The 20,881-nt window shown below is 51.8% G+C and overlaps 1 protein-coding gene across 1 annotated transcript in view; it reads left to right on the plus strand.

The window, feature by feature from the left end:
• The window catches only part of FNBP1 (formin binding protein 1), a 46,204-nt gene that overhangs the window by 14,824 nt on the left and 10,499 nt on the right, over window positions 1-20,881 (plus strand). The window contains exons 7-13 of the mRNA XM_054393233.1: window positions 6,844-6,972; window positions 8,316-8,462; window positions 11,327-11,524; window positions 12,914-13,096; window positions 15,579-15,665; window positions 18,763-18,777; window positions 18,914-18,949. Coding sequence (XP_054249208.1) covers window positions 6,844-6,972; window positions 8,316-8,462; window positions 11,327-11,524; window positions 12,914-13,096; window positions 15,579-15,665; window positions 18,763-18,777; window positions 18,914-18,949 — 795 coding nt within the window. The remainder of the gene's footprint in view (window positions 1-6,843; window positions 6,973-8,315; window positions 8,463-11,326; window positions 11,525-12,913; window positions 13,097-15,578; window positions 15,666-18,762; window positions 18,778-18,913; window positions 18,950-20,881) is intronic.

Consider the following 20,881-nt stretch of genomic DNA (forward strand, 5'->3'; position numbering starts at 1 on the left):
GCTGCAGGACATCAGGACAGGTTTGGTGTGCAGAGGGCACTGTGCCCCCTGTGCCCCTGCAGTGCCTGCTCTGTGCTCCAGCAGCCCTGCAGGCAGCCTGCCTGGAGCAGCTCTCACAGGGGGCAGGCTGTTCAGCTGGTCTCATCCCTTCTCCTTTTTTGGTGGTGGGAGCATGGAGCAGAGAGCAGCACTGAGTGCCTGCAGCAGGCAGGGGGGGACAGGTGATGTAGGAGTCAGAGCAGCATGGAGGAGGTCCCTGAGCTGCTTCCCTCCCTGGGCCCAGCAGACAGCACCTGCAGGGAGAGCTTTAGGAGCCCACACAAGGGTTTTGTCAGCTCAGGCTGGCAAAGTCAGGGTCAGGAGCTGTGAAAGCAGCTTCAGGAACTGCTGCTGCCAGCAGGCCCTGGAGGTCCCCCTGTAAGCTTTCTGCTCTGTTGGAGGGCAGGGGGCTGGGGGCTCCCCAGCAGCACAGCAGAGCTGCTGCCCATGCGGGGAATGGTTTGGCCCCAGAGCAGAGCTGCTGGAGGGACATATAAGGAAGTGCTGCACTGTTTGTTGCTTCTGTGGGGAGCTCCAGAGCTGACATCTCCCTGGGACGAAGTGGTGCCCAGGGCTGCCTTTGCAGGCTCCTTGCAGTCACAGCTCACACTCCCCAGGCTCTGCTGAAGGCCTCTCTGCGGAGCAGGCTTCTCAGAAGCTGCTTTTACAGAGGAAGTGGCTGAGGCCAGCCAGGGGAAGGGGGGGAGGGCTTTGCCCCTTGGTGTGCTCAGCAGTGCTGGCAGGCACTGGGGGGGCAGGCAGGACCTGTGCCCTGTCTGGGCAGTGGCTGTGTTGGTGTCCAGGTGAGCAGCTTGCCTCCAGAGCAGGCACCTGGCAGCTTCTTCAGGGCTGGTGGTGGGACCCTGTGGGACCTCCCAGCCCATCCCCTGCCTCCTGCTGCTACCTGAAGCTCTGTGGTGCAGCTCTGAGCAGGGACAGGAGCTGTGGGTGAGTTCCCAGAGCTGCTGTCCTGGGGTCAGCTCCTCACCACCCTCTGCTTTTTGTTCCTGTTATGTTCAGAGGGTTCCACCTTGGCTGGTTTTGAGATGACTGTGGCTGAGGTGGGGATTTAGGAAGCAGTTTGGTGCCAGTGGATTAGGAAAGCCATGAAGGGCAGAATTGACCTTTAGCTCCCAGCAGGCAGGGAGCTGCTGCCACTGCTGGGGCTTTTGGTTTGCTCTGGGCTTTTGCCTGACTCATCTTTAGGAAGTCTCCAACCCACACCCAGGAAGGACCAGCTCAGAGGAAGGTTTGATTTGTGCTCCCTGCCATGCAGACCCTTCTCTGGGCCAGGGAGGTTTTCCTTCTCAAGGGCTTGCAGCTGCTCCAGCTGCTTGCAGATCAGCTGCTGGTTCCAAACCAGAATGGCTCCAGAATTATCCAGGCTTGGACCCAAAGTGACCACTGCACAGCTCCCCTTCCACTCCTCCCTCTCTTCTTTGCCCACTACTGTGTCAGGTCCAAACTCAGAGGTGTCCCTGTGCTGACTCTCAGGTACATCCTCAGCTGCACTGCTCTTGTTTGGGTTGATTTTTGGTTTGGTTCTGAAGTGGCAAAGCTGAGGGCAGGAGGAGACATCTCAGGTTTATTGCTGTCTCCCGGGGCTTTCCCCAGAGCTCTCTGACTTTCAGATCTGCCCTATCCAAGGTTTGTGCAGCCCCAGAATAGCTTCAGATTTGCATAAAAGCATCAAAGCTCTGAATTCAATAGCTAGGCTGTGAGTCTGGCTGCAGAGCCACTGCCATTTCATGCCTGGGGTTCAGTTTTCTCTTCCCTTTTCTCATGCCACATTCCTTGGGTGCAGTGTAAGGAGTCTGTGTCCCCCCTAGAGCAGACCTGGCCACTCGCATTGCCCTGGGGAGTCAGGAGCTGCATCTCTGGCAAAGTCTTGCAGCACACAACTGTGGAGATCCTGCTGCTGAGAGAGGTTCCTGGAGTGCCCTCAGCAGTGCCCAGGGGGATGATGTCAGGCGTGCCCTGCTCATGCAGCCTGAAGGCTGCTGCCCTAGGGGATGGGAATCTCCTTGCTGAGAACCATGGAGTTGGTTGGGTTGGAAAAGCTCTCTAAGGTCATCCAGCCCAACCCTCAACCCAACCTCACCATGGCTACATGGTTCTTGAACACCTCCAGGGCTGGGGACTCCACCACCTTTGCAGGGGAGACAGAGGCACAGGCTGCCCAGGAGGCTGTGGATGTCTCCTCCCTGGAGGTGTTCAAGGCCAGGCTGGATGAGGCCTTGAGCAGCCTGAGCTGGTGGGAGGTGTCCCTGCCCATGGCAGGGGGCTGGAGCTGGATGATCCTGAGGGTCCCTTCCACCCCAAGCCAAGCCATGATGCTGAGCATTCCCAGGGCTCCCAGCTCCTGCAGGGCCATTGGTTTGTTGCTTGCTCAGAGAGAGCTGATTTATGGTGCAGCCAACCCTGCCTCAGCTTCCAGCAGCTCTCCTGATCTGCTCAGGAACTGAGGGCAAACCAAGCAGAGACCTCAGAGCTCAGCTTCTGGTGTCAGCTTTCCATTTCAGGTGACTGTTCTCTTCTCATGGAGCTGGGGCTCAAGGCAAGCAAATTCCTGCTGGAAGCTTTCCTCCCCCCTGGCTGTGTTTTTAAGTCCTTGTTGGAGGGAGCTGCCCAGACCTGTGCCCAGGGTTCCAAGGATGAGCAGAGCAGTCTGCAGTTCCCATCCCTTGTGCTCAGTGCCTGCTTGGCAGGGACCCTCCAAGATCACTTTGTCCAAGCCCCTGCAGGCAGCAGGGACAGCTCCAGCTGGAGCAGGCTGCCCAGGGACACATCCAGGCTGATCTTGAATGTCCTCAGGGATGAGGCTTCAACCACATCCCTGCATTATTTCACCCCCCCTGAATCTTCTCCTGTTCAAAGATTTTCCTCTTTTCTTTTCCCCTCTTCTTATTTTCAGCCCTCAGTCTACCTTCCTGCCTTCAGAAAAGCAAATTCCAACCCCTGTAGCTGCTTGCCAGGTTCAGAGAGCCCAGAGTGCTTATTGTAGGGTAGTAAACAATGGAGCTTGATTTGGAGGCTGTGGAAATCAAAGCCTGGACTCCTGGCCCTGTTTGGAGGAGCCTGGCAGGCTTCCCACTGGTATTAATGATCCTGCCCAGGCTGCCAGGGTGGCTGCTCCCAAGAGGGGTCCTGCTGCTGGTGCTGCTGCTGCTGCCTGCTCCTAACAGAGCAGCTCTGTCAGCTTGGCTGCGGAGGGGAGGACCAGAGCCTGCAGCTGAAAAATCTGTGAGCAATTGAGAGCATTCCTGAGATTGGTGAAGTGTTTCTGAGTCTGCCTTTATCATTAAGTTATTTTGAGAGGGGTTGGGTGCTTGAGGGAGGGGGCAGGGGCTGATTCCTTGTGTTTGCATTGCTGTCTGATGTTGGCTTTACCAAAGACAGCTCTCTCTTGGCAGGCAGTGGCCTGGCAGGGCTGCAGCTCACATGCTGCTTGAGGCTGAAAAAGTGAGGAAAAGAGGGAGGTGGGGGGAAGAATGGGAGAAAAGAAAGGAGAAAGCAAACTGGAGCAGAGTTTTGACTGGGAACTGGCACCCTGGAGAAGAGAGGCTGCTGAGATGCTGAACTGTTCCACTCAGAGTGGGTCTGCTGAACAGCAGCCAAGGTTCTCTTCTGCTCCTTTCAGTTATTCATCTCCCTCCCACCAGAGCAGCCTTGGGGAGCTACAGTTTTTGTCTGTGTAGACCTAGCAGACAGTGTCCCTATTGACCCTCTGCTGCTGCTGGAATGTGCCTGAGAAGATTGTTCCCAGCAGAAAGTCTCTGGCTCCTTGCTGGGCTGCAGCCCCCATGGCAGGCAGGGGATGGCTGCTGGGAGCTGCTGCACAGGCACCACTTGGGCCCTGGGGGAGCAGAGCCCTGCAAAGGGCCTGGGGGAGCAGAGCCCAGCAGCCAGCAGCACCCAAGGGTCTGGGGGAGCAGAGCCCTGCAGCCAGCACCACCCAGGGTTTGTGTTTTGGTGTCTCCAGCTCATTGCAGATCAGCTGCTGGTTCCAAACCAGAATGGCTCCAGAATTATCCAGACTTGGATCCAAAAGGATCACTGCACAACTCCCCTTCCATTCCTTCCTCTCTTCTCTGCCCACTCCTGTGTCAGATCTAAACCCAGAGGTGTCCCTGGGCTGACTCTCAGGTACATTCTCAGATGCACAAATCCCTCTTCTGTGGAGCTGAGCTACAAATGACTCCTGGAATAGCTGCTGTGCCTCTGTGCAGCTCCAGGCCACTGCAGCCTTCCTCTGAATGTCATCAGCTCATTTCCATCATTCTGTGCTCCACCAGAGTGCAGGGACCCAGCTCTAAACCCCAGTGATGACAGTAGCCTAAGTGACAGACTCCAAGGAAGGACTAAAGAAACTTCTGGATTTTTTTTTCTTCACTGTATTTTTATTCTAAGATCCAAATAAGTCACTGGAAAAATATTCCAAGTGTTTGGAGCTTGCCAAATGCATTACATGGCCAGGAGGAACAAAGCATTGCTGGGGCTCTCATACCAAAATTCTTGGGTTTGGAAGGTGCCCAAATTTTCTTCATCTGCTGCCTCCTCTCCTCTGGGGCCAGTGAAGATCATTTGGTCTCCTCCTTGTACACGCTCAGGTCCAGACACTGACCTCACTCAGAGTGAGCCCTGATAGCTTCATCCCTGCTGGATCTGCCTGGAGATGGTGTTCAGCCCCAGAGCTGCTGAGCTGCACCTCTCAGAGTGCAGCAGAGGAGCCAGCAGTGCAGTGGTGCTGGGGCTGCTGCAGGAGGCACCTCAGACACTGAGTTCCTCTTGGAAGAGAGGGATGGGGCTCACAAGTGGGCCTTGGGCTGCAGCATCTGGTCCTGGAGGAAGGGCTGGGAGCCAGGCACAGGCTGACAGCTGTCACCTTTCCATGGCTGAGCAAGGCTGCCCTGAGCCCCAGCCCAGTTTAATGTGGAGCTGTGGCACCGTGCAGTTCACTGAGCTGTGGTGCTTGGGCAGGGGATTGATTGCTGTGGCTGCTTGGAGCATGCCTGCAGCAGGTAAATCTCTGCAGTTACTTGGTCAGGGCCAGCTCCCAGGAGCCAGCAGAGCTCAGAGGCTGGCTGGTTTTTTTTTTTTTTCCCCAACTGAATTGATTTCTCTGGTTATAATTTCAGTCTTCTCCACCTGCCCCTCCAACATTCCCTCATGCTGCTTGAATTATTCCTGCAGCAGGAATGTGAAGGGGCTCCTGGAAACACCTCCAGTTGTCTGTGCTTGTAGGAGGAGTGGCTGGGCTGGGGTGAAAGAAAGGCTGAGGTGAGCTGGGCAGCTGGCAGGGGGGAGCCTGTGCCTCTGCAAGGTGAGATCTGAAACCTCCTGGCAGCATTTGATTCCTTCCAGTTCTGGTTACTAAAATGTTCCATGGTTTGCTATTTGATGGATTTGTTGTCAGGAAACTGTCTGCTTGGAGCAGCTCTGAGCATATCCCTGTCCTGAGGGTCTTCCCATGGGATGCTGAAATTCAGTGTCCCTGCAGCACCCCAAAAGCCTTTCAGTGCCTGCTCAAGCAGCCTGCCCTGCTCCTTTATGGAAGGGACTGCTCTGCCCTGGGGCAGAGCTTGAGCAGAACCCCTCCTGGACACTCACAGCAGTGTCCCAGGGCTGGGTTGGCAGCAGGCAGGGAGGAGGCTGCCTGAGAAATGAGAGCAACCTGAGAACAGTGTTGATCTAGAAAGCCAAGTCCTGGGCTCACTCCCATCAGTGGCAGAGGCTGGAGCAAGGCTTTGGTCCACATCCTGGGGCAGGATGAGAGAGGCTGCCAGGAGCCCTCTGAATGCCCAGTGGGGGAGAGGGGAGATGTGATGAGTGGACATGGGGTAGAAGGGAAGAGGAGGAAGAGCTGCTGGTGAAGGCCAACAGCAAGGAAGGAAAAGGCAGCAAAGATAAGCAGATGGGAGAGAGAGGAAGGGAATAACCCTGGGCAGTGAAGCAGGGAACAGAAGGGCTGGGGAGGAAGCAGAAAATAGCCAAGGGTCACTCAGGGACAGGCTGGGCAGGGAGAGGAGTGAGATTCATTGCCCAGTGCTCTGCTCTGCTGGGTGCTGAAGCAAATCATCCATGTGGGTAAAAATAGGAAGGGAGCTGTGGCTCAGCTGCTGCCCAGCCCAGGCTCCCCTTTCCTGCTGCTCCTCACACCAGGGCTGTGCAAGGAGCTCTGCAGGGGGCATGGTGGGAGCAGGGTTAGGAGGATCAGGGATGAGACAGAGCCATGGTGGCTTTCTTGTGGTGCTTCCCTTTCCCCCAGCATCCTGCCAGGAACCACAGCCCAGGGCATGAGCTGGAGCAAGGAGAGTGTCCATGAGTGCCCAGAACACAGGTGTGGCCTTGGGGCCGGGAGGGGAACAAACCTGCTCTGGTGCTGTGCAAGCAGAGGTTGGGCATGGGATGGAGAAGGGTTGATGGAAAGGCTGAGCTGGCACAGGCTGCCCAGGGAGGTGGTGGAGTCCCCATCCCTGCAGGGCTTCCAGAACTCTGTGGCCGTGGCACCTGGGGCCATGGTGGTGCTGGGTTGCTGGTTGGACTGGATGACCCCAGAGGCTTTTCCAACCTTCCATGATCCTTTAAGAGAAGAGAACAGCAGCAGCTGAGGCACCCTGAGGGCTGTGCTTGGTGTGGGTGAACTGTTTGACCAAGCAGGAGTGAAGCAGAAGCCCAAGTCTTCAGACAGCCTCCTGCTGAGGTCCCTGTGCTGCCTGCTGCTCAGGGCAGGCAGGTGAGGAGGGACCCAAAGCTCCTGAGCTCCATGCAGTGCAAACAAAACCTCTGCTGTGCTTCCCCTAGGCCAGGCAGCAAGCCCAGCTGAGGCATCAGATGGCAGAAGACAGCAAGGCAGAGTACTCCTCCACTCTGCAGAAGTTCAACAGTGAGCAGCATGAGCACTACTACACACACATCCCAACCATCTTCCAGGTGAGCAGCCCTGCCAGCTCCTCCTGCTGGGCTCCGGAGGAGCCTGCTGCAGCCAGCTCAGCTCTGCCACTGCCTGCAGCCTGCTTGGTGATTTTTGTCACTGCTGCCACGTTCTGTGTGCAGTCTGGGGAAGGATGCAGAGCTGGGGAGGAGGATTTGTCCCTCTGGGAGGTGATCTGTGGTGAAGGTGACACTGCCCTGTTCTGCTGGATTGTGGTAGCCTTTGGAATGCTCCCAACCCTGCTCTTTCCAGCTCCCTGGTCCCTGCAGCTGGGCACTGAGAGCCTGATTTGTGTGGCTGGGGCAGCATTGCAGCTGGGCAGCCTCACAGCCTCTTACAACCTGCCTCAGATGGCAGCTGCCAGCAGAGAGAGCAGCTGCAGTGGGCGGTGGCAAAGGCTTCAAGCAAAGAGGCTGCAAAGGAAGAACCAAAGAGGCAGCAGAGTTCTGCTGCCTGGCATTGGGTTAGGGCTGGGCTGAGTGAGGAGAGAGGGACTGGAGAAGAGCAGAGGCTGTAAGTGGCTGTTGCATTGAAGAGGTCATCAGAAGTGGAAAGTAGAAGCCCTGGAGGGAGGAGGTGTCACATGCTGGGCAGCTGAGGAGGCACAGCTGGCACTGGACATCCTCCTGGCCCTGGCTGGAGCTTCTCAGCTCAACAGCTCCTTCTGCTGCATCCTGCTTCAGTGTCCTGAGATGGCTTCAGGGGCTGGAGAAAACCCCCTGTGGGGACAGGTTGAGGGAGCTGGGGCTGCTCAGCCTGCAGAAGAGAAGGCTCCGGGGAGACCTCAGAGCACCTTCCAGTGCCTGAAAGGGACACAGGAGAGCTGGGGAAGGACTTTGGATAAGGGCTGGGAGTGACAGGATGAGGGACAATGGCTTTGAGCTGGGGAGGGGAGACTGAGCCTGGAGAGGAGGAAGAAATTCTTTATAGTGAGGGTAGGGAGAGACTGGCACAGGCTGCCCAGGGAGGCTGTGGCTGCCTCCTCCCTGGGGGTGTTCAAGGCCAGGCTGGATGAGGCTGAGTCCAGTTGAGAGGTGTCCCTGCCCATCTCTCTCATCTCTGGGGTCCCTTCCAACCTGAGCCATTCTAGGGCTCCATAAATCAGCTTTTTGGGGGTTTTTAATCGTAAGAAGTGAAAACTGAAACATTTCCGGTAACAGGGAGAGAGAACTTCTGGAATGGCTTGATGCTGGGGGGGGAGGGCCCAGCATCACCTGGTGCTGGGGAGGGGGGAGAGGGTCCAGCATCACCTGGTGCTTGAAGCATCAATCAGAGGGCAGCTGCTGAGTGCTGTCTGCGAGGCTGGGGTGCTGCTGGGGGTGAGTGGAATGTGGTGTTCCAGAAAATCCAGGAGATGGAGGAGGGCAGGATCTTGAAGATTGGGGAGTCCATGAAGACCTTCGCCGAGGTGGACCGCCAGGTGATCCCCATCATTGGCAAGTGCCTGGATGAGATCACCAAGGCTGCAGAGCTGATTGACCACAAGAATGTAAGTGTGGCATGGCTTGCACTGTTGCTTGTCATCATCATCATCATCATCATTGCCCTGAGGAGTCCACAGCTCCAGGACTGTGTCCAGTCTGGGGCTGCCCAGTTCGAGAGGCAGGGGGAGTCCAGCAGAGGCTACCAGGACCTGAACATCTCTGCTGTGAGGGGGGGCCTGATAGGGCTGGAGAGGAGAAGGCTGAGAGGGCTTCTGATCCATGTCTATCAATATCTGAAGGGAAGATGCCAGGATGAAGGTGCCAGGATGAAGGTGCCAGGCTCTTTGGGTGGTGCCCAGGGATAGGACAAGGAGCAAGGGGTAGAAGCTGGAACACAGGAGGGTTCCACCTCAGCATGAGGGCAAACCTCTTTGGTGTGAGGCTGCTGGAGGCCTGGAGCAGGCTGCCCAGAGAGGTTGTGGAGTCTCCTTCTCTGGAGACTTTCAAAGCCACCTGGCTGTGTTCTGTGTGCCCTGCCCTGGGCTCTGGCAGGGGCTTGGGCTGGATGATCTCCAGAGGTCCCTTCCAACCCCTCCCATTCTCTGGTTTTCAGCACTGATCACTCGTGTGGGGACTTCAGTCCTGGGTCAGGAGAGCTTTCCAGGCACAGGGCTAACACAGAGAGCAGCTTCTTGCCCCCAGGCTGCCTTGTCTGAGGCAGGATGTGCTCAGATGATTTCCCAGACCCCCTTGGCACTCACAGATCCACACTTCTCCTTCTCCTCCTTGTTTTTTCCCTTCCAGCAGCAGCCTCTGCTCTTGCTGCAATAATTAATCTCTGAAACACTCTGATTGCAGCCCAGGCTCCTGCACAGAATAAGGAAGCTGTCTGGCAGAATTCCAGACCCCTGCTAATCACCAATTCTCATTCAGATGAGTTCTGTGTCCAACAGGCAGAAAAGTGAATGCTGCAGAAGTAGATTCCACTTAGTTTGGGAATAGTGGAAGTGTTTCAAGTGCTGGCTACAGAAATTGCCACAAAAAGCTCTGGCAAAACCTCTGCTTTGCTGTCAGGTCTTTCTTTGCAGCTGTGAGCTTTGCTGGCAAGCTGTGAAGGAGCTCTTGCAGATTGCTGACCATCCTTGCAGGAGTTAAAAGAAGCCTCCCTGGTCAAAAGGCTGCTGGAGAGCTGCCTCCAGCTCCCTGATGCACTTAGCACAAGGGCAGATGTGTTTTCTGCTCCCCCCTCTGTCAATGAAGCCTCTGCTTGCTCCTTCAGCTCTTCTCACTGCTCCCATTAGTGCCTCAAACACAAGCAGCTTGTGGCCCCTTGCCTCATGGACCTTCCCAGGCCTCCTCTTCACTGCAACCTGTTCTGAGCTGCTCAGTGCCCACAGCCTGGAGAGGGCCTGGACTGGCAGCACTTCTGAAATGAATCCACCACTCCCTGCAGAGCAGCTGAGGAAGCCAAGGAGTTGGAGCATCACTCTTGCAGGGTGGGAGAAGAGGCAGAGGGAACAAATCTCAGCTTCACAGATTGCATTGGGTTGGAAGGGAGCCTCCAAGGTCACCTTGTCCAACCCCCTGCTGTCAGCAGGGACAGCTCCAACCAGAGCAGGCTGCCCAGGGACACACTGAGTCTGATCTAAATGTCTGCAGGGATGGAGCCTCAGCCCCATCCCTGGGCAGCCTGTGCCAGTGTCACCACCCTCACTGTGCAGAGCGTCCTCCTGATGCCCAACCTAAACCTGCCTGCTCCAGTTTCAAACCATTGCTCCTCATCCTATCCCCACAGCCCTCCCCAGCCTTCCTGTGGGTCCCCTTCAGATGCTGAAATGCAGCTCTGAAGTCTCCCTGGAGCCTTCTCTTCCTCAGGGCCCCTGTGTCTCTGGGTGCTGTTGAGAACCATGGTGACCTGAGGGGCAGATTGAGTGTTTGCTGTTTGCTCTACAGCATAAATATGGCAAAGTTCTGCCTCGTGCCCAGCCTTGGTCACTGCTTCATGCTCCCTCTGGGGTGGGCAGAGCTCCTGCTAGGAGCAGCAGAAGCTGTCTGGGGTTGCTGCTCAGCCCTGCTTCTGCTGCAGCTCTAAATGTGCTGCCTTCCCATCTCCCTTTCCTCCCAGCTCAGCACAGAGGTCAGGCTGCAGGGCAGGGCTGTGGTGACTGCTGGGTGAACCTGTGCAGAACCTGCTGCAGAAGGCTCCAGCAGCAGATAAAGTGAAGCTGCTGTGGTCTCTGGAGTTCCTGTTATGACATGGGCTGGGTGATGGATGCAGCTTGCTGCCTATTTTTACCTCCATTGTAGTGCAGAGGTGCTCAGAGCCCATGGGAAGAGCACTAAAACACAGGGGAAGGGCTGAAGAGCTGCAGCAGTTGGGGTGCTGGATGTAACCTGGGGGCTGTCTCTTCTCTCTTCCTTCTTCAGCCTCCATTCCTGGCTGTTTAAAAAAGAAATCCCTTCAAATGTTTAGATTTGGGGCAGTTTTGGTGAGCTCCTGGAGAGGATTCTTCTGCCTGCCTGCAGACCAAGCAGGAATTTCACAGGGCAGCTGTGCTGGGTCAAGGATTTTAAGCCTTAACAATTTCCCCTCACAAGCTCATGACGGCCTTTGCAGAGCTGCTCCAGAAGTCCCTTCCAACCCCCCCCTTCTGTGCCTCCTGGCCCCTGGAAGGGGCCCAGCCGTGATGTCACTGTGGGGCTTGGTTCCTACAGACAAACTCTCTTGTCCCTGTACTGATTCTCTGTGCCACCCTCCTCTGACCTGAGGTGAGGTGAGCCTGAGGTGTTCACTCCTGTCCCCCCGCAGGGCTCCCAGCTGGTCCCAGGAGCCTTCAGCTCAGGGTTGTTCCCTCTTGTGCCCCTGCAGGGCTCCCAGCTGGTCCCAGGAGCCTTCAGCTCAGGGTTGTTCCCTCTTGTGCCCTTGCAGGACTCCCAGCTGGTCATAGAAGCCTTCAAGTCAGGGTTTGAGCCCCCAGGGGACGTCGACTTCGAGGACTTCACGCAGCCGATGAAGCGAACCGTGTCTGAGTCCAGCCTCTCCAACTCCAGGGGGGATGGCAAGGCTGAGCCCAAGTATGGGAGCAAGTCCAAGGGCAAGCTGTGGCCATTCATCAAGAAAAATAAGGTACTGAGCTGCAAAGCTGAGCTTGGTGTAGGCGTGGATGTCAGGGAGCTCTGCCTTGTGGGGCAAGGCTGGCAGGAGCAGGAGTGGAGTGCTGGGGGCAGGAGCTGGTAGCTGCTGTCTGGCTGTGGTGTTTGCTGTAGTCTTTGGTTGTTTAAAGTTTGTTTTAAATCTTTTAAGATTTTGTTTTTCTTGTATAATTTCCTTGATTATGTTGCAGTTTTAATATGAGTTCACCTCCAGTTGTCACATCTCTGCTATGGTCCATTCCTGTTCCTAACTGAGAGGGAATTGTAGACTGCTGAGCTAGTGCCATGTGTGCCAACTAACCTGGGTCCTGTGGGGAGCTCTTCCCTGGCATCATTCTTCTGAACCTCTCCTTGGCTTCTTATTTGAGTTCTCTTCTCAGTCTGTGCCCTGGGGGCAGCAGTTGGGTGGCTGGGGGCAGGGGACTGCTGGCGTTCATCCTTCCTGAGCACCACTAATGGAGCAGAGCTAACCGAGCAGCTGACTACTGAGGAGTCCTCATTAACTGCTGTGTCCATTCCTGTTCCCATCCCACTGTCATGTCTGACACCATTCTGCATGGCAGCATCCATCTGGGGTACCAGGATGTGCCAGGGGGGCTGGGCTGGGTTGGTTGCCACTGATGGAAGCCCAGAGGAGCTTTGCCACTTTGGTCTTGCCCTTGCTGTGAACTTCACCAAACCTTTGCTGCTCATTGGAGGCAAAAACCATCTGCCCAGAGGGTAGATTGCTGGTGCCAGGGGGAACCTCTCTGTCTGGGGCTTCCATCGCTGGAGCCAGGAAGTAAGGCCAGGGCAGAGCAGAGTGGCAGAAGAGGCATTTGTGCAGTGTGCTGCAGCACTGAGGGGTGGCCTGGAAGCAGGCAGGAGTCTGGTTTGTTGTTTTCCAGGTGATAGAAACCCTGCTGGGCACTAAGGTCCTTCCTTACCTGAGCCATTTCAATTCAGGCATTTGAAAAAGAAAAAAAGCTCTCTCTATGTGCATTTTTCTGAGCTGTCCACAGAGCAGAACAGGGCAATTGCTGGGGGGTAGCAGTGCACGGAGGAGTCTGCATGAGCTTCCTCTCCAAAGACTTTTGTGTTGCTCTCCTGCTGCACCACTGATCAAAGCTCCACCCAGCACATTCTCCATGTAACACAACTCTTGAGTACTGCTTTTTTTTTTTTTTTCTCCCCTCCCTCCCCCCACCTCCTCCTCTTTTAAACCATGGTCCTTTTTTTGGATATTTGATTATTTAATTGGTTTATTTCCCCCCCCTCTGGATTTCAAGTGTTGGTTTTGATGCTTATTTTCGTTTTGTGTTTTTATCTCTTTGGTTTGTTGTTTTTTTTTGTATTCTGTCACTTCTCCATCTCTTACACGTAGCTTATGTCCCTTTTAACATCCCCTCATCAGCCCCCTCCTCCTCCCCCTGCCTCTGCCTCACCCTCTGCTGTTCCCAACGGCCCCCAGTCTCCCAAGCAGCCAAAGGAACCCCTCTCCCATCGCTTCAACGAGTTCATGACCTCCAAACCCAAAATCCACTGCTTCAGGAGCCTAAAGCGTGGGGTAAGTTCTGCTCTGGATTCCTCTCTCTCCTCTCTCTCTTTCCTTCCTCCCTCAGGCTTTTTATTGCACCTTCTGTTCTGTGAAACCTCTCTCTGTTTGAGCCAACCCCTCGTGTTCTATCCCAACATGCAGACAAATCCAAACCTCTGGCCAGCCCTTCGTAGTCCGAAGCCCCCCACAATGAAACCACAAAAAGGTTCAGCTGCTGTTGGAAATGTCCCAGGCAGGGCCTTGAGGAGGGGAGGGATTGTCCAAAGGGTGGCAGGAACAGCTGAGTGGTGAAGTTCAAGTCACTCATGTGGGAGCAGCAAGCAGAGCTGTGCTGTAGCCCTGCTGCTGCTTGGCGCCTGCCCTCATGTGAGCAGCTTCCCTCTCTCAGGGTGGGTTCTGCTCCAGGTCTGTGACAGGAGGAGGAGAGTGACTCAGGAAGGATTTGAAGAAGCAGTTCTGATTCCAGGCAGATCCCTCCAACCATCTGACACTTGCCCCAGCAGGAGGAAGCTGACTTCCCTCTACTGCATGGCCAAGGGAGTTTGGGGTTGCTGCTGGTTTGCCCTCTGTGTGGGGCCAAGAAGCCCTCCATGGCCAGCCTTGGGTCCAGAGCAATCTGCAACAGCAGTTTGTGGCCCATCAGCCCTCTTCTGAGCTGTGTTCCTGTCTCCATCCCTGCTGTTGGGTTTTCCCAGCCCAGCAGCTCTGCTCCTGTGCTGCTCAGCTGCTGTGGAAGTGTTTCAGTGCTCTCCTTGGTAGCTTTCATAAGCAGTAAGCAAAAGGGCAAATCCCTGAGATAAAAAGTTTCCATTTTTCAGCCAAACAGAAAATTTTGTTTTGTTTTTATCTTCCCAGAAGCTGACACTTGGCATTGTTGTGCTGAAAAACTGCTGACCTTGCATGGCTTTGGCTCCTAGGTTAAGGTCCTTAGGATGGTTTTCTCCTATCAGAGAGGCAGGAAGGGGACAGAAGTGTTCAGTTTTAGGAGGTTCAGGACGAGCAAGCAAGGAAGTGACTCCTCCAAAGAGCCCAGAGGCTGACATTTAGGGCTGGAGCTGTGTGCAAGTGAGGTGATTTCAGCAGGGAACTTCAGGGGTGAGGTAGAGAGAACTGAAAAGTGCTGCCAGCAAGGTTTTGTCTCATCTGCTTACAGGCAGGACAGGGAAGCACCAAGAGGTTCTGTGCAGGGTGGCTTTCAGTTCTGTGCTGGGGAACTGACAGTTGATGGGATGTTCAGAACCCAAAAGTGACCTGGGGAAGTGAGAGGATCCTGAGAGGACAGGCTCTGCTCATCTAGAGATGGAGCAGGAGAGGCTGCAGAGCTCTGCAGCTTGTGCTTCTCATTTGGCAGCTTGTCAGGTTCACATCTCCTTGGTCCCTGGTGGTTTCTGTTAGACAAGTGGCCAGCCTGGAGGCTCCTGGGAGTGCCAGGTGACCTTCAGAAGTCAAAGCATTTATCCAGGCAGACAGCACCCCCAAATCCTGCTGATTTCAGGTGAGAAATAAGTGAGTGGTTTCTGTTTCCCCAAAAGCATCTGAGTTTTGCTCAGGAGCAGCAGTGTCAGGGATGCTGGGCTGGGAGGTTGAGGTCAAGCCTGGCCCTTTGGGGAAGTCACAGCCAGAGGAGTGCAGGAAATGAGGATGCTTTGCACAAGTCATGATTCAATTTATGCTTGCTCTGCTTCTTCTGATTCCATTTGGAGGACAAAGCAAACTCAATATGCTGCTGCTTGGTCTTGACTCTGGGTGGTTCTGCTGCTGGATTGCCATGGCAGCAGTACCAGTAGCACCTCCCTCCAGAGCTGCTGAGCTAACCCAGCCCAGGGCACAGCTTACACCTGGGCTCACTGTCTGCCCGCAGGGACTGGGCTGTGAGGGGGCAGAGGGCTGGGAGCTGGGACACAAGGGGCGCAGTCAGATTCCCCCTTCCCAGAGGCAGGTGGAGGGACTTTTGTGGTTTCCTTTGTAGTGGAGGTCATTGACTTCATCCCAGTGTGGTTTGGTTCCCATGCCCCAGCTCACCTCGTCCCTCCCCACCCCACCTTGCCCCCACGACGTGCTGTGTCCACACCTCAGTGCTGGTCTGCCCCTATCCCACTCCTTTGTTGTTCTGGGAGCATGCAGGAACAGCAGCACCCCAGCAGCCCCCTCCCACCTGCCCTGCTCCCTGCCCCTGGCACTACCAGTTCCAACCCAAGGGCTTGGCTGTGCCAAGCCCAGGAGCTGCCTGCGGGTGGGGAGGGTAAGGCTGTGGCTTGCTGTGGCACAGAGCTGTGCTCTGCCTGCCTGTGTGTGCTCAGCACTGAAAGGTGGGACAGCTTCTGGGGTCTGTGGGGATGCTAAACTCCTGATCTTCACCTGGGAAGCTTCCACCTTGCCCTTGCAGGGTAGTCACCCCCGCAGCTGCCTCTTGCTGTGGGAGCAGCAGACACGGGAGGTGCTGTGCTGGTCCCCACCGTAACGGATTTGTTTTCTCTTGCTGACTCAGCAGCAGACTCAGTCTTTGTATATTCACAAAGAACTGATGAAGAGGACTTTAGGGACCCCCACGTGTGCCATTGAGGCTAGGCAGTATGTTGTAAGTGCCTGTCTGGTGTGCTCAGCCCATGCCCTCGCTGCACAGTCGCTAACCCCACTTACAACAACGCCCTTAGTGTGCCGTGGAGATGTGCTGGGGAAGAGGTAAAAGGAAAACTGGGGAGGGGGGAAGGGGGGGAGGGCAAGCTGCAGCTTTTTACTGTGTGCAGGAAAGAGATATCTGCCAGTCCTGGAAATGCTGAAATTGGCACCATGCAAGCAGCTGGAGCTGTGAAATTGGGAGTGGGCACCACAAGCAGGTGCCCGGCATTCGTTCAAATTACTTCACAGAAAGGTTTGGGTTGGAAGTAACCTTTAAAGGTCGTCCAGCTCCAACCCCTCTGCCATGGGCCTCTAGAGATACTTCCCAGGTTGCTCAAGACCTCATCCAACCTGGCCTTGATCAATGTGGTCTTGAGCACCCTGAGCCAGCCCCTGGTGCCCTGCAGTGCAGGGACTCATCCTGTGCCCTGGTGGTGGAGCTCCCCTAGAGCTTTCTGCAGCTTCCCTGAACCATCTGCCATGAGGAAGGTTCATGGAACTGAGATCTGTGACCTCAAAACACTCCAAAGCAGAGTGTGGGGAGACTGTGGCAGGACCCCCAGAAAGCAAATGCCCTTTGGTTGTGTGAAGGCCAGAGCTTGATTGCAGCCCTGCTCTCTGTAAGTGAGGTTGGTGGCCGTGACTGTCTGATAACACATGGACCTGCTGCCCCTCATGCTCTCATGTGTTATTGAAGCTTGTGGCTCTTAGGCTCTCCATTTGCCCCCTGCTAGACTTGGTTCAAACCAAACAGCTTGAAACAGATTTGCTCACTTGGAAGAAAGGTCTGAATTAATGTTGGTCCTTTGGGGCTGCCCTGCTTCCCCAAGAGTTGTGAGCAAGTTTCTAGCTGTGCAAGCCCAACAGAGTAGCCCAAAGTAGTCCCTTAGTGTTTCAGGCAGACTTCTTCCCAGTCTGCCTGGATGTGTTTATAGAAACTGAATTGCTCTGCTGTAAGATGCTGAGCAGAGCCCAGAGTGGGAGGCTGTGGCTCTGCCTTGTTTCAGCATTTCACTATCTGCAGTCCCTGAGCTGCTTTGGGATTCGCATTGGTGGGCACAGTCCTGATGCTCCCTTGGGAAATGCTATTAATAAGGTCTCTATTTTGTTGTTGTTGTTATTATTTTGTTCATACTTAACAGCCTAAGAACTGGGCATCCAGTGTCTATAATCCTGTTGCAAGTAGCTGAGCCTGCAGCAGAGGAGCAGCCCTGCTGCAGCTGCTGCTGGCAGTAGAGCAGTGCCTGTAGAGCGAGTAGCTAGAGCCTAGCGCATGTAGCAGCCACGTCTGTGCCTCCTCTAGAGTGCTTCATAGGTGAAGGTTGGTTCTGCTCCATGAGTCTTGTCTGGTTCTCTGTACCCAGGAGCTCACTTTGTGCTGATCATGGCTATGCTAAAGTTCACAGGAGTGCCACAGCAGTAATGCAAAGGAGAGCTGCCCACACTGCCCCTGACCAGCAGCGTCTCTGAGCTGCTTCCTGTCCCCTCCAGCCTCGGTCTCCTCTCAAATACTTTGGGTTTGGTTGCTTTTTTTCCTTTCTTTCTTTTTTTTTCCTTTTTTCCTTTTCCCTTTTTTAATGGTCTCTCAGCCCAGAGAGTGAATTCCTCCCCTGCACTGATGTGTGCTCCCCCACAGGGCTGCTGAGCTGCAGTGTTGTCCCAGGGCACAGCAGTTCCCATGCAGGGGGTCACTGTTTGTCCTTCCAGGGCCAGATTTTTCTCCTTGCTGCTGGGAATGGTTAGTTAATGAAAAATTTGGGGTTCTTCAGCCATGCTGGCAGAAACCTCACAGGCTTGGAGCCACCTTGGCTTTTAAACCCAAATGCTAAAGAAGCAGAGAGCTAACAGAGCTCTGAGTGGAGACAGCTCCTGGAGGCTCCCAGCAGAGATGACTGCAGGAGGTGATCCCAGCTCCCATGTTCCACTGCCTGGGACACCAAGGATGTGCATTTGTGCACCTGGAGCATCTCAGAGCTGTCCTCAGAGGGCTGCTAGGACAGGCAGTGCTCCTTGCTGGAGGAGCCTGGCTGCAGTCTGGGTTCCCCATTGGCTGTCTGACTTGGTCTCCACAGCAGCTCCCTGTGCCCTATGGCACGGAAGAGAGCAGCAGTGGAGCTCAGAAAACCTCCTGAATGGCAGCTGCCACCACTCCTTGCACTGCTGGGAGGGGTGGTGGTGGTGCTCAGCTGCCCAGGCAGATGTGTTCTGCAGGCTGCTGGGAGGGCAGGGATGAGCCAGGCTGCTCTGCAGGCTCTTCTCAGCCTTTCCAGAGGAACTAAAAGATGAGGGCTGGGCTCAGTAGCCTCAGAGGAGCTAATCCTGTGTGTCACTTACCTCTCACCATGCTGTCAGAGGAGTGATTTGGCCTAAAGAGATTTGGGATTTTTTTTTTCTCCTCCTTGGTCCTTCCCTTGTCTGACTCCATGGCAAAAGAACTTTGGAGGGTTTTTGTTTTTCAGTTGTTCATAGAACGCAACAGGACTGAGAGTGCCCAGGCAGCACCAGGCACCATCAGAGGGACACTGCCCTTGGGAGACAGGCCTGAGAGCTGGAGATCCCTGAGATGAGATCCCTCTGTGCTTTTTGCTGCTGGAGGCCCAGGGCCATGCCTCCTCTCTTCCCTGGGTGGTGTTTTCCCCTTCTCTGAAGCCCTTGCACAAAGCAGCTGCTGCCTGCCCTTCAGCACAGCTCTGAAGTCCCCTGCAGGCATTGGCAAGCTCTGAGGCTTTCTCCCCATCAGGGCTGCTGCTGCCTAGGGAGATCCTACCCTGGCTGTAGCTGCTGCCAAGGAGGGACCCCGGGGCAGGAGGTCCCCTGCCGTGGTGCAGCACAGCTGGAGCAGTGTGCAGAGAGCAGCAGCTGGCACTAGCCTCTTGTGAACTTTGGCACAGACCTGTTGGTGGTTCCCATCCTGCCTTCAGCAGCAGCAGGGGGGTTGTGTTCAGCGGTGGTGAGAGCAGCCTGGGAAGTTCCTCTCCTACTGATGCTCTGTTGTTTTGTTTTGTTTTGTTTTTTTCTCTCTCCCCTCCCTGTATCTCTCCAATTCCCCCATGAAGCTTTCTCTCAAGCTGGTAAGCAACATTTTCAGCATGGTTTGTCCTGTCCTCAGCACCTCCTCCTGCCTGTGTCCCCCTGCCCCTGCTGCCCTGCACTCATTAACTGCCCAATTTGTCTCCTCTCTGTGTTTGCTTCCTTGGTGTTCCTCAGCTCACTCTGAACTCGCAGGTCTGGAGCCTGATAGAGGTGATCAGAATTCAGCCTTCCTAATCAGCTGCTAAAAAAAATTAACTCTTTAATTTGTAGCTTAGTTTCCACTTGTAGAATCCTGGGGCTATGAAAATGTAGAAGGAATTCTGCTGCTGCCTGAGTGTGCAGCAGAGTATTGAAAGGAAGAATGGAATGGAATCATAACAAGAGGGAAAAAAAGAGAAAGAAAATTAAATAAAACTTTTAAATTAAAAATATAATAAAAATGGAAATAAACTTTAAAAAAATGAAATAAATGAAATAAAATTTAAATTATAAAAATCGAAATGAAATGGGAAAAAAAAGAAATTAAATGAGGAAAACAATGGAAAAAATGAAATAAAATTTAAAAATTGGCCAATGATAAAAATTGAAATGAAATGGGAAAAAATGAAATGAGGAAAAAAATGAAATAAAATTTAAAAATTGGAAAATGGTAAAAAATGGAAATGAAATTAGAAAAAATGAAATAAAATTTAAAAATTGGAAAATGGTAAAAAATGGAAATTAAATTAGAAAAAATGAAATAAAATTTAAAAATTGGAAAATGGTAAAAAATGGAAATGAAATTAGAAAAACTGAAATAAAATTTAAAAATTGGAAAATGGTAAAAAATGGAAATGAAATTAGAAAAAATGAAATAAAATTTAAAAATTGGAAAATGGTAAAAAATGGAAATGAAATTAGAAAAACTGAAATAAAATTTAAAAATTGGAAAATGGTAAAAAATGGAAATGAAATTAGAAAAAATGAAATAAAATTTAAAAATTGGAAAATGGTAAAAAATGGAAATGAAATTAGAAAAACTGAAATAAAATTTAAAAATTGGAAAATGGTAAAAAATGGAAATGAAATTAGAAAAAATGAAATAAAATTTAAAAATTGGAAAATGGTAAAAAATGGAAATGAAATTAGAAAAAATGAAATAAAATTTAAAAATTGGAAAATGGTAAAAAATGGAAATGAAATTAGAAAAACTGAAATAAAATTTAAAAATTGGAAAATGGTAAAAAATGGAAATGAAATTAGAAAAACTGAAATAAAATTTAAAAATTGGAAAATGGTAAAAAATGGAAATGAAATTAGAAAAACTGAAATAAAATTTAAAAATTGGAAAATGGTAAAAAATGGAAATGAAATTAGAAAAACTGAAATAAAATTTAAAAATTGGAAAATGGTAAAAAATGGAAATGAAATTAGAAAAACTGAAATAAAATTTAAAAATTGGAAAATGGTAAAAAATGGAAATGAAATTAGAAAAACTGAAATAAAATTTAAAAATTGGAAAATGGTAAAAAATGGAAATGAAATTAGAAAAAATGAAATAAAATTTAAAAATTGGAAAATGGTAAAAAATGGAAATGAAATTAGAAAAAATGAAATAAAATTTAAAAATTGGAAAATGGTAAAAAATGGAAATGAAATTAGAAAAAATGAAATAAAATTTAAAAATTGGAAAATGGTAAAAAATGGAAATGAAATTAGAAAAAATGAAATAAAATTTAAAAATTGGAAAATGGTAAAAAATGGAAATGAAATTAGAAAAAATGAAATAAAATTTAAAAATTGGAAAATGGTAAAAAATGGAAATGAAATTAGAAAAATGAAATAAAATTTAAAAATTGGAAAATGGTAAAAAATGGAAATGAAATTAGAAAAAATGAAATAAAATTTAAAAATTGGAAAATGGTAAAAAATGGAAATGAAATTAGAAAAAATGAAATAAAATTTAAAAATTGGAAAATGGTAAAAAATGGAAATGAAATTAGAAAAAATGAAATAAAATTTAAAAATTGGAAAATGGTAAAAAATGGAAATGAAATTAGAAAAAATGAAATAAAATTTAAAAATTGGAAAATGGTAAAAAATGGAAATGAAATTAGAAAAAATGAAATAAAATTTAAAAATTGGAAAATGGTAAAAAATGGA

Source organism: Indicator indicator, chromosome 28, assembly GCF_027791375.1.
Source record: "Indicator indicator isolate 239-I01 chromosome 28, UM_Iind_1.1, whole genome shotgun sequence".
NCBI classification, from domain to species: Eukaryota; Metazoa; Chordata; class Aves; order Piciformes; family Indicatoridae; genus Indicator; species Indicator indicator.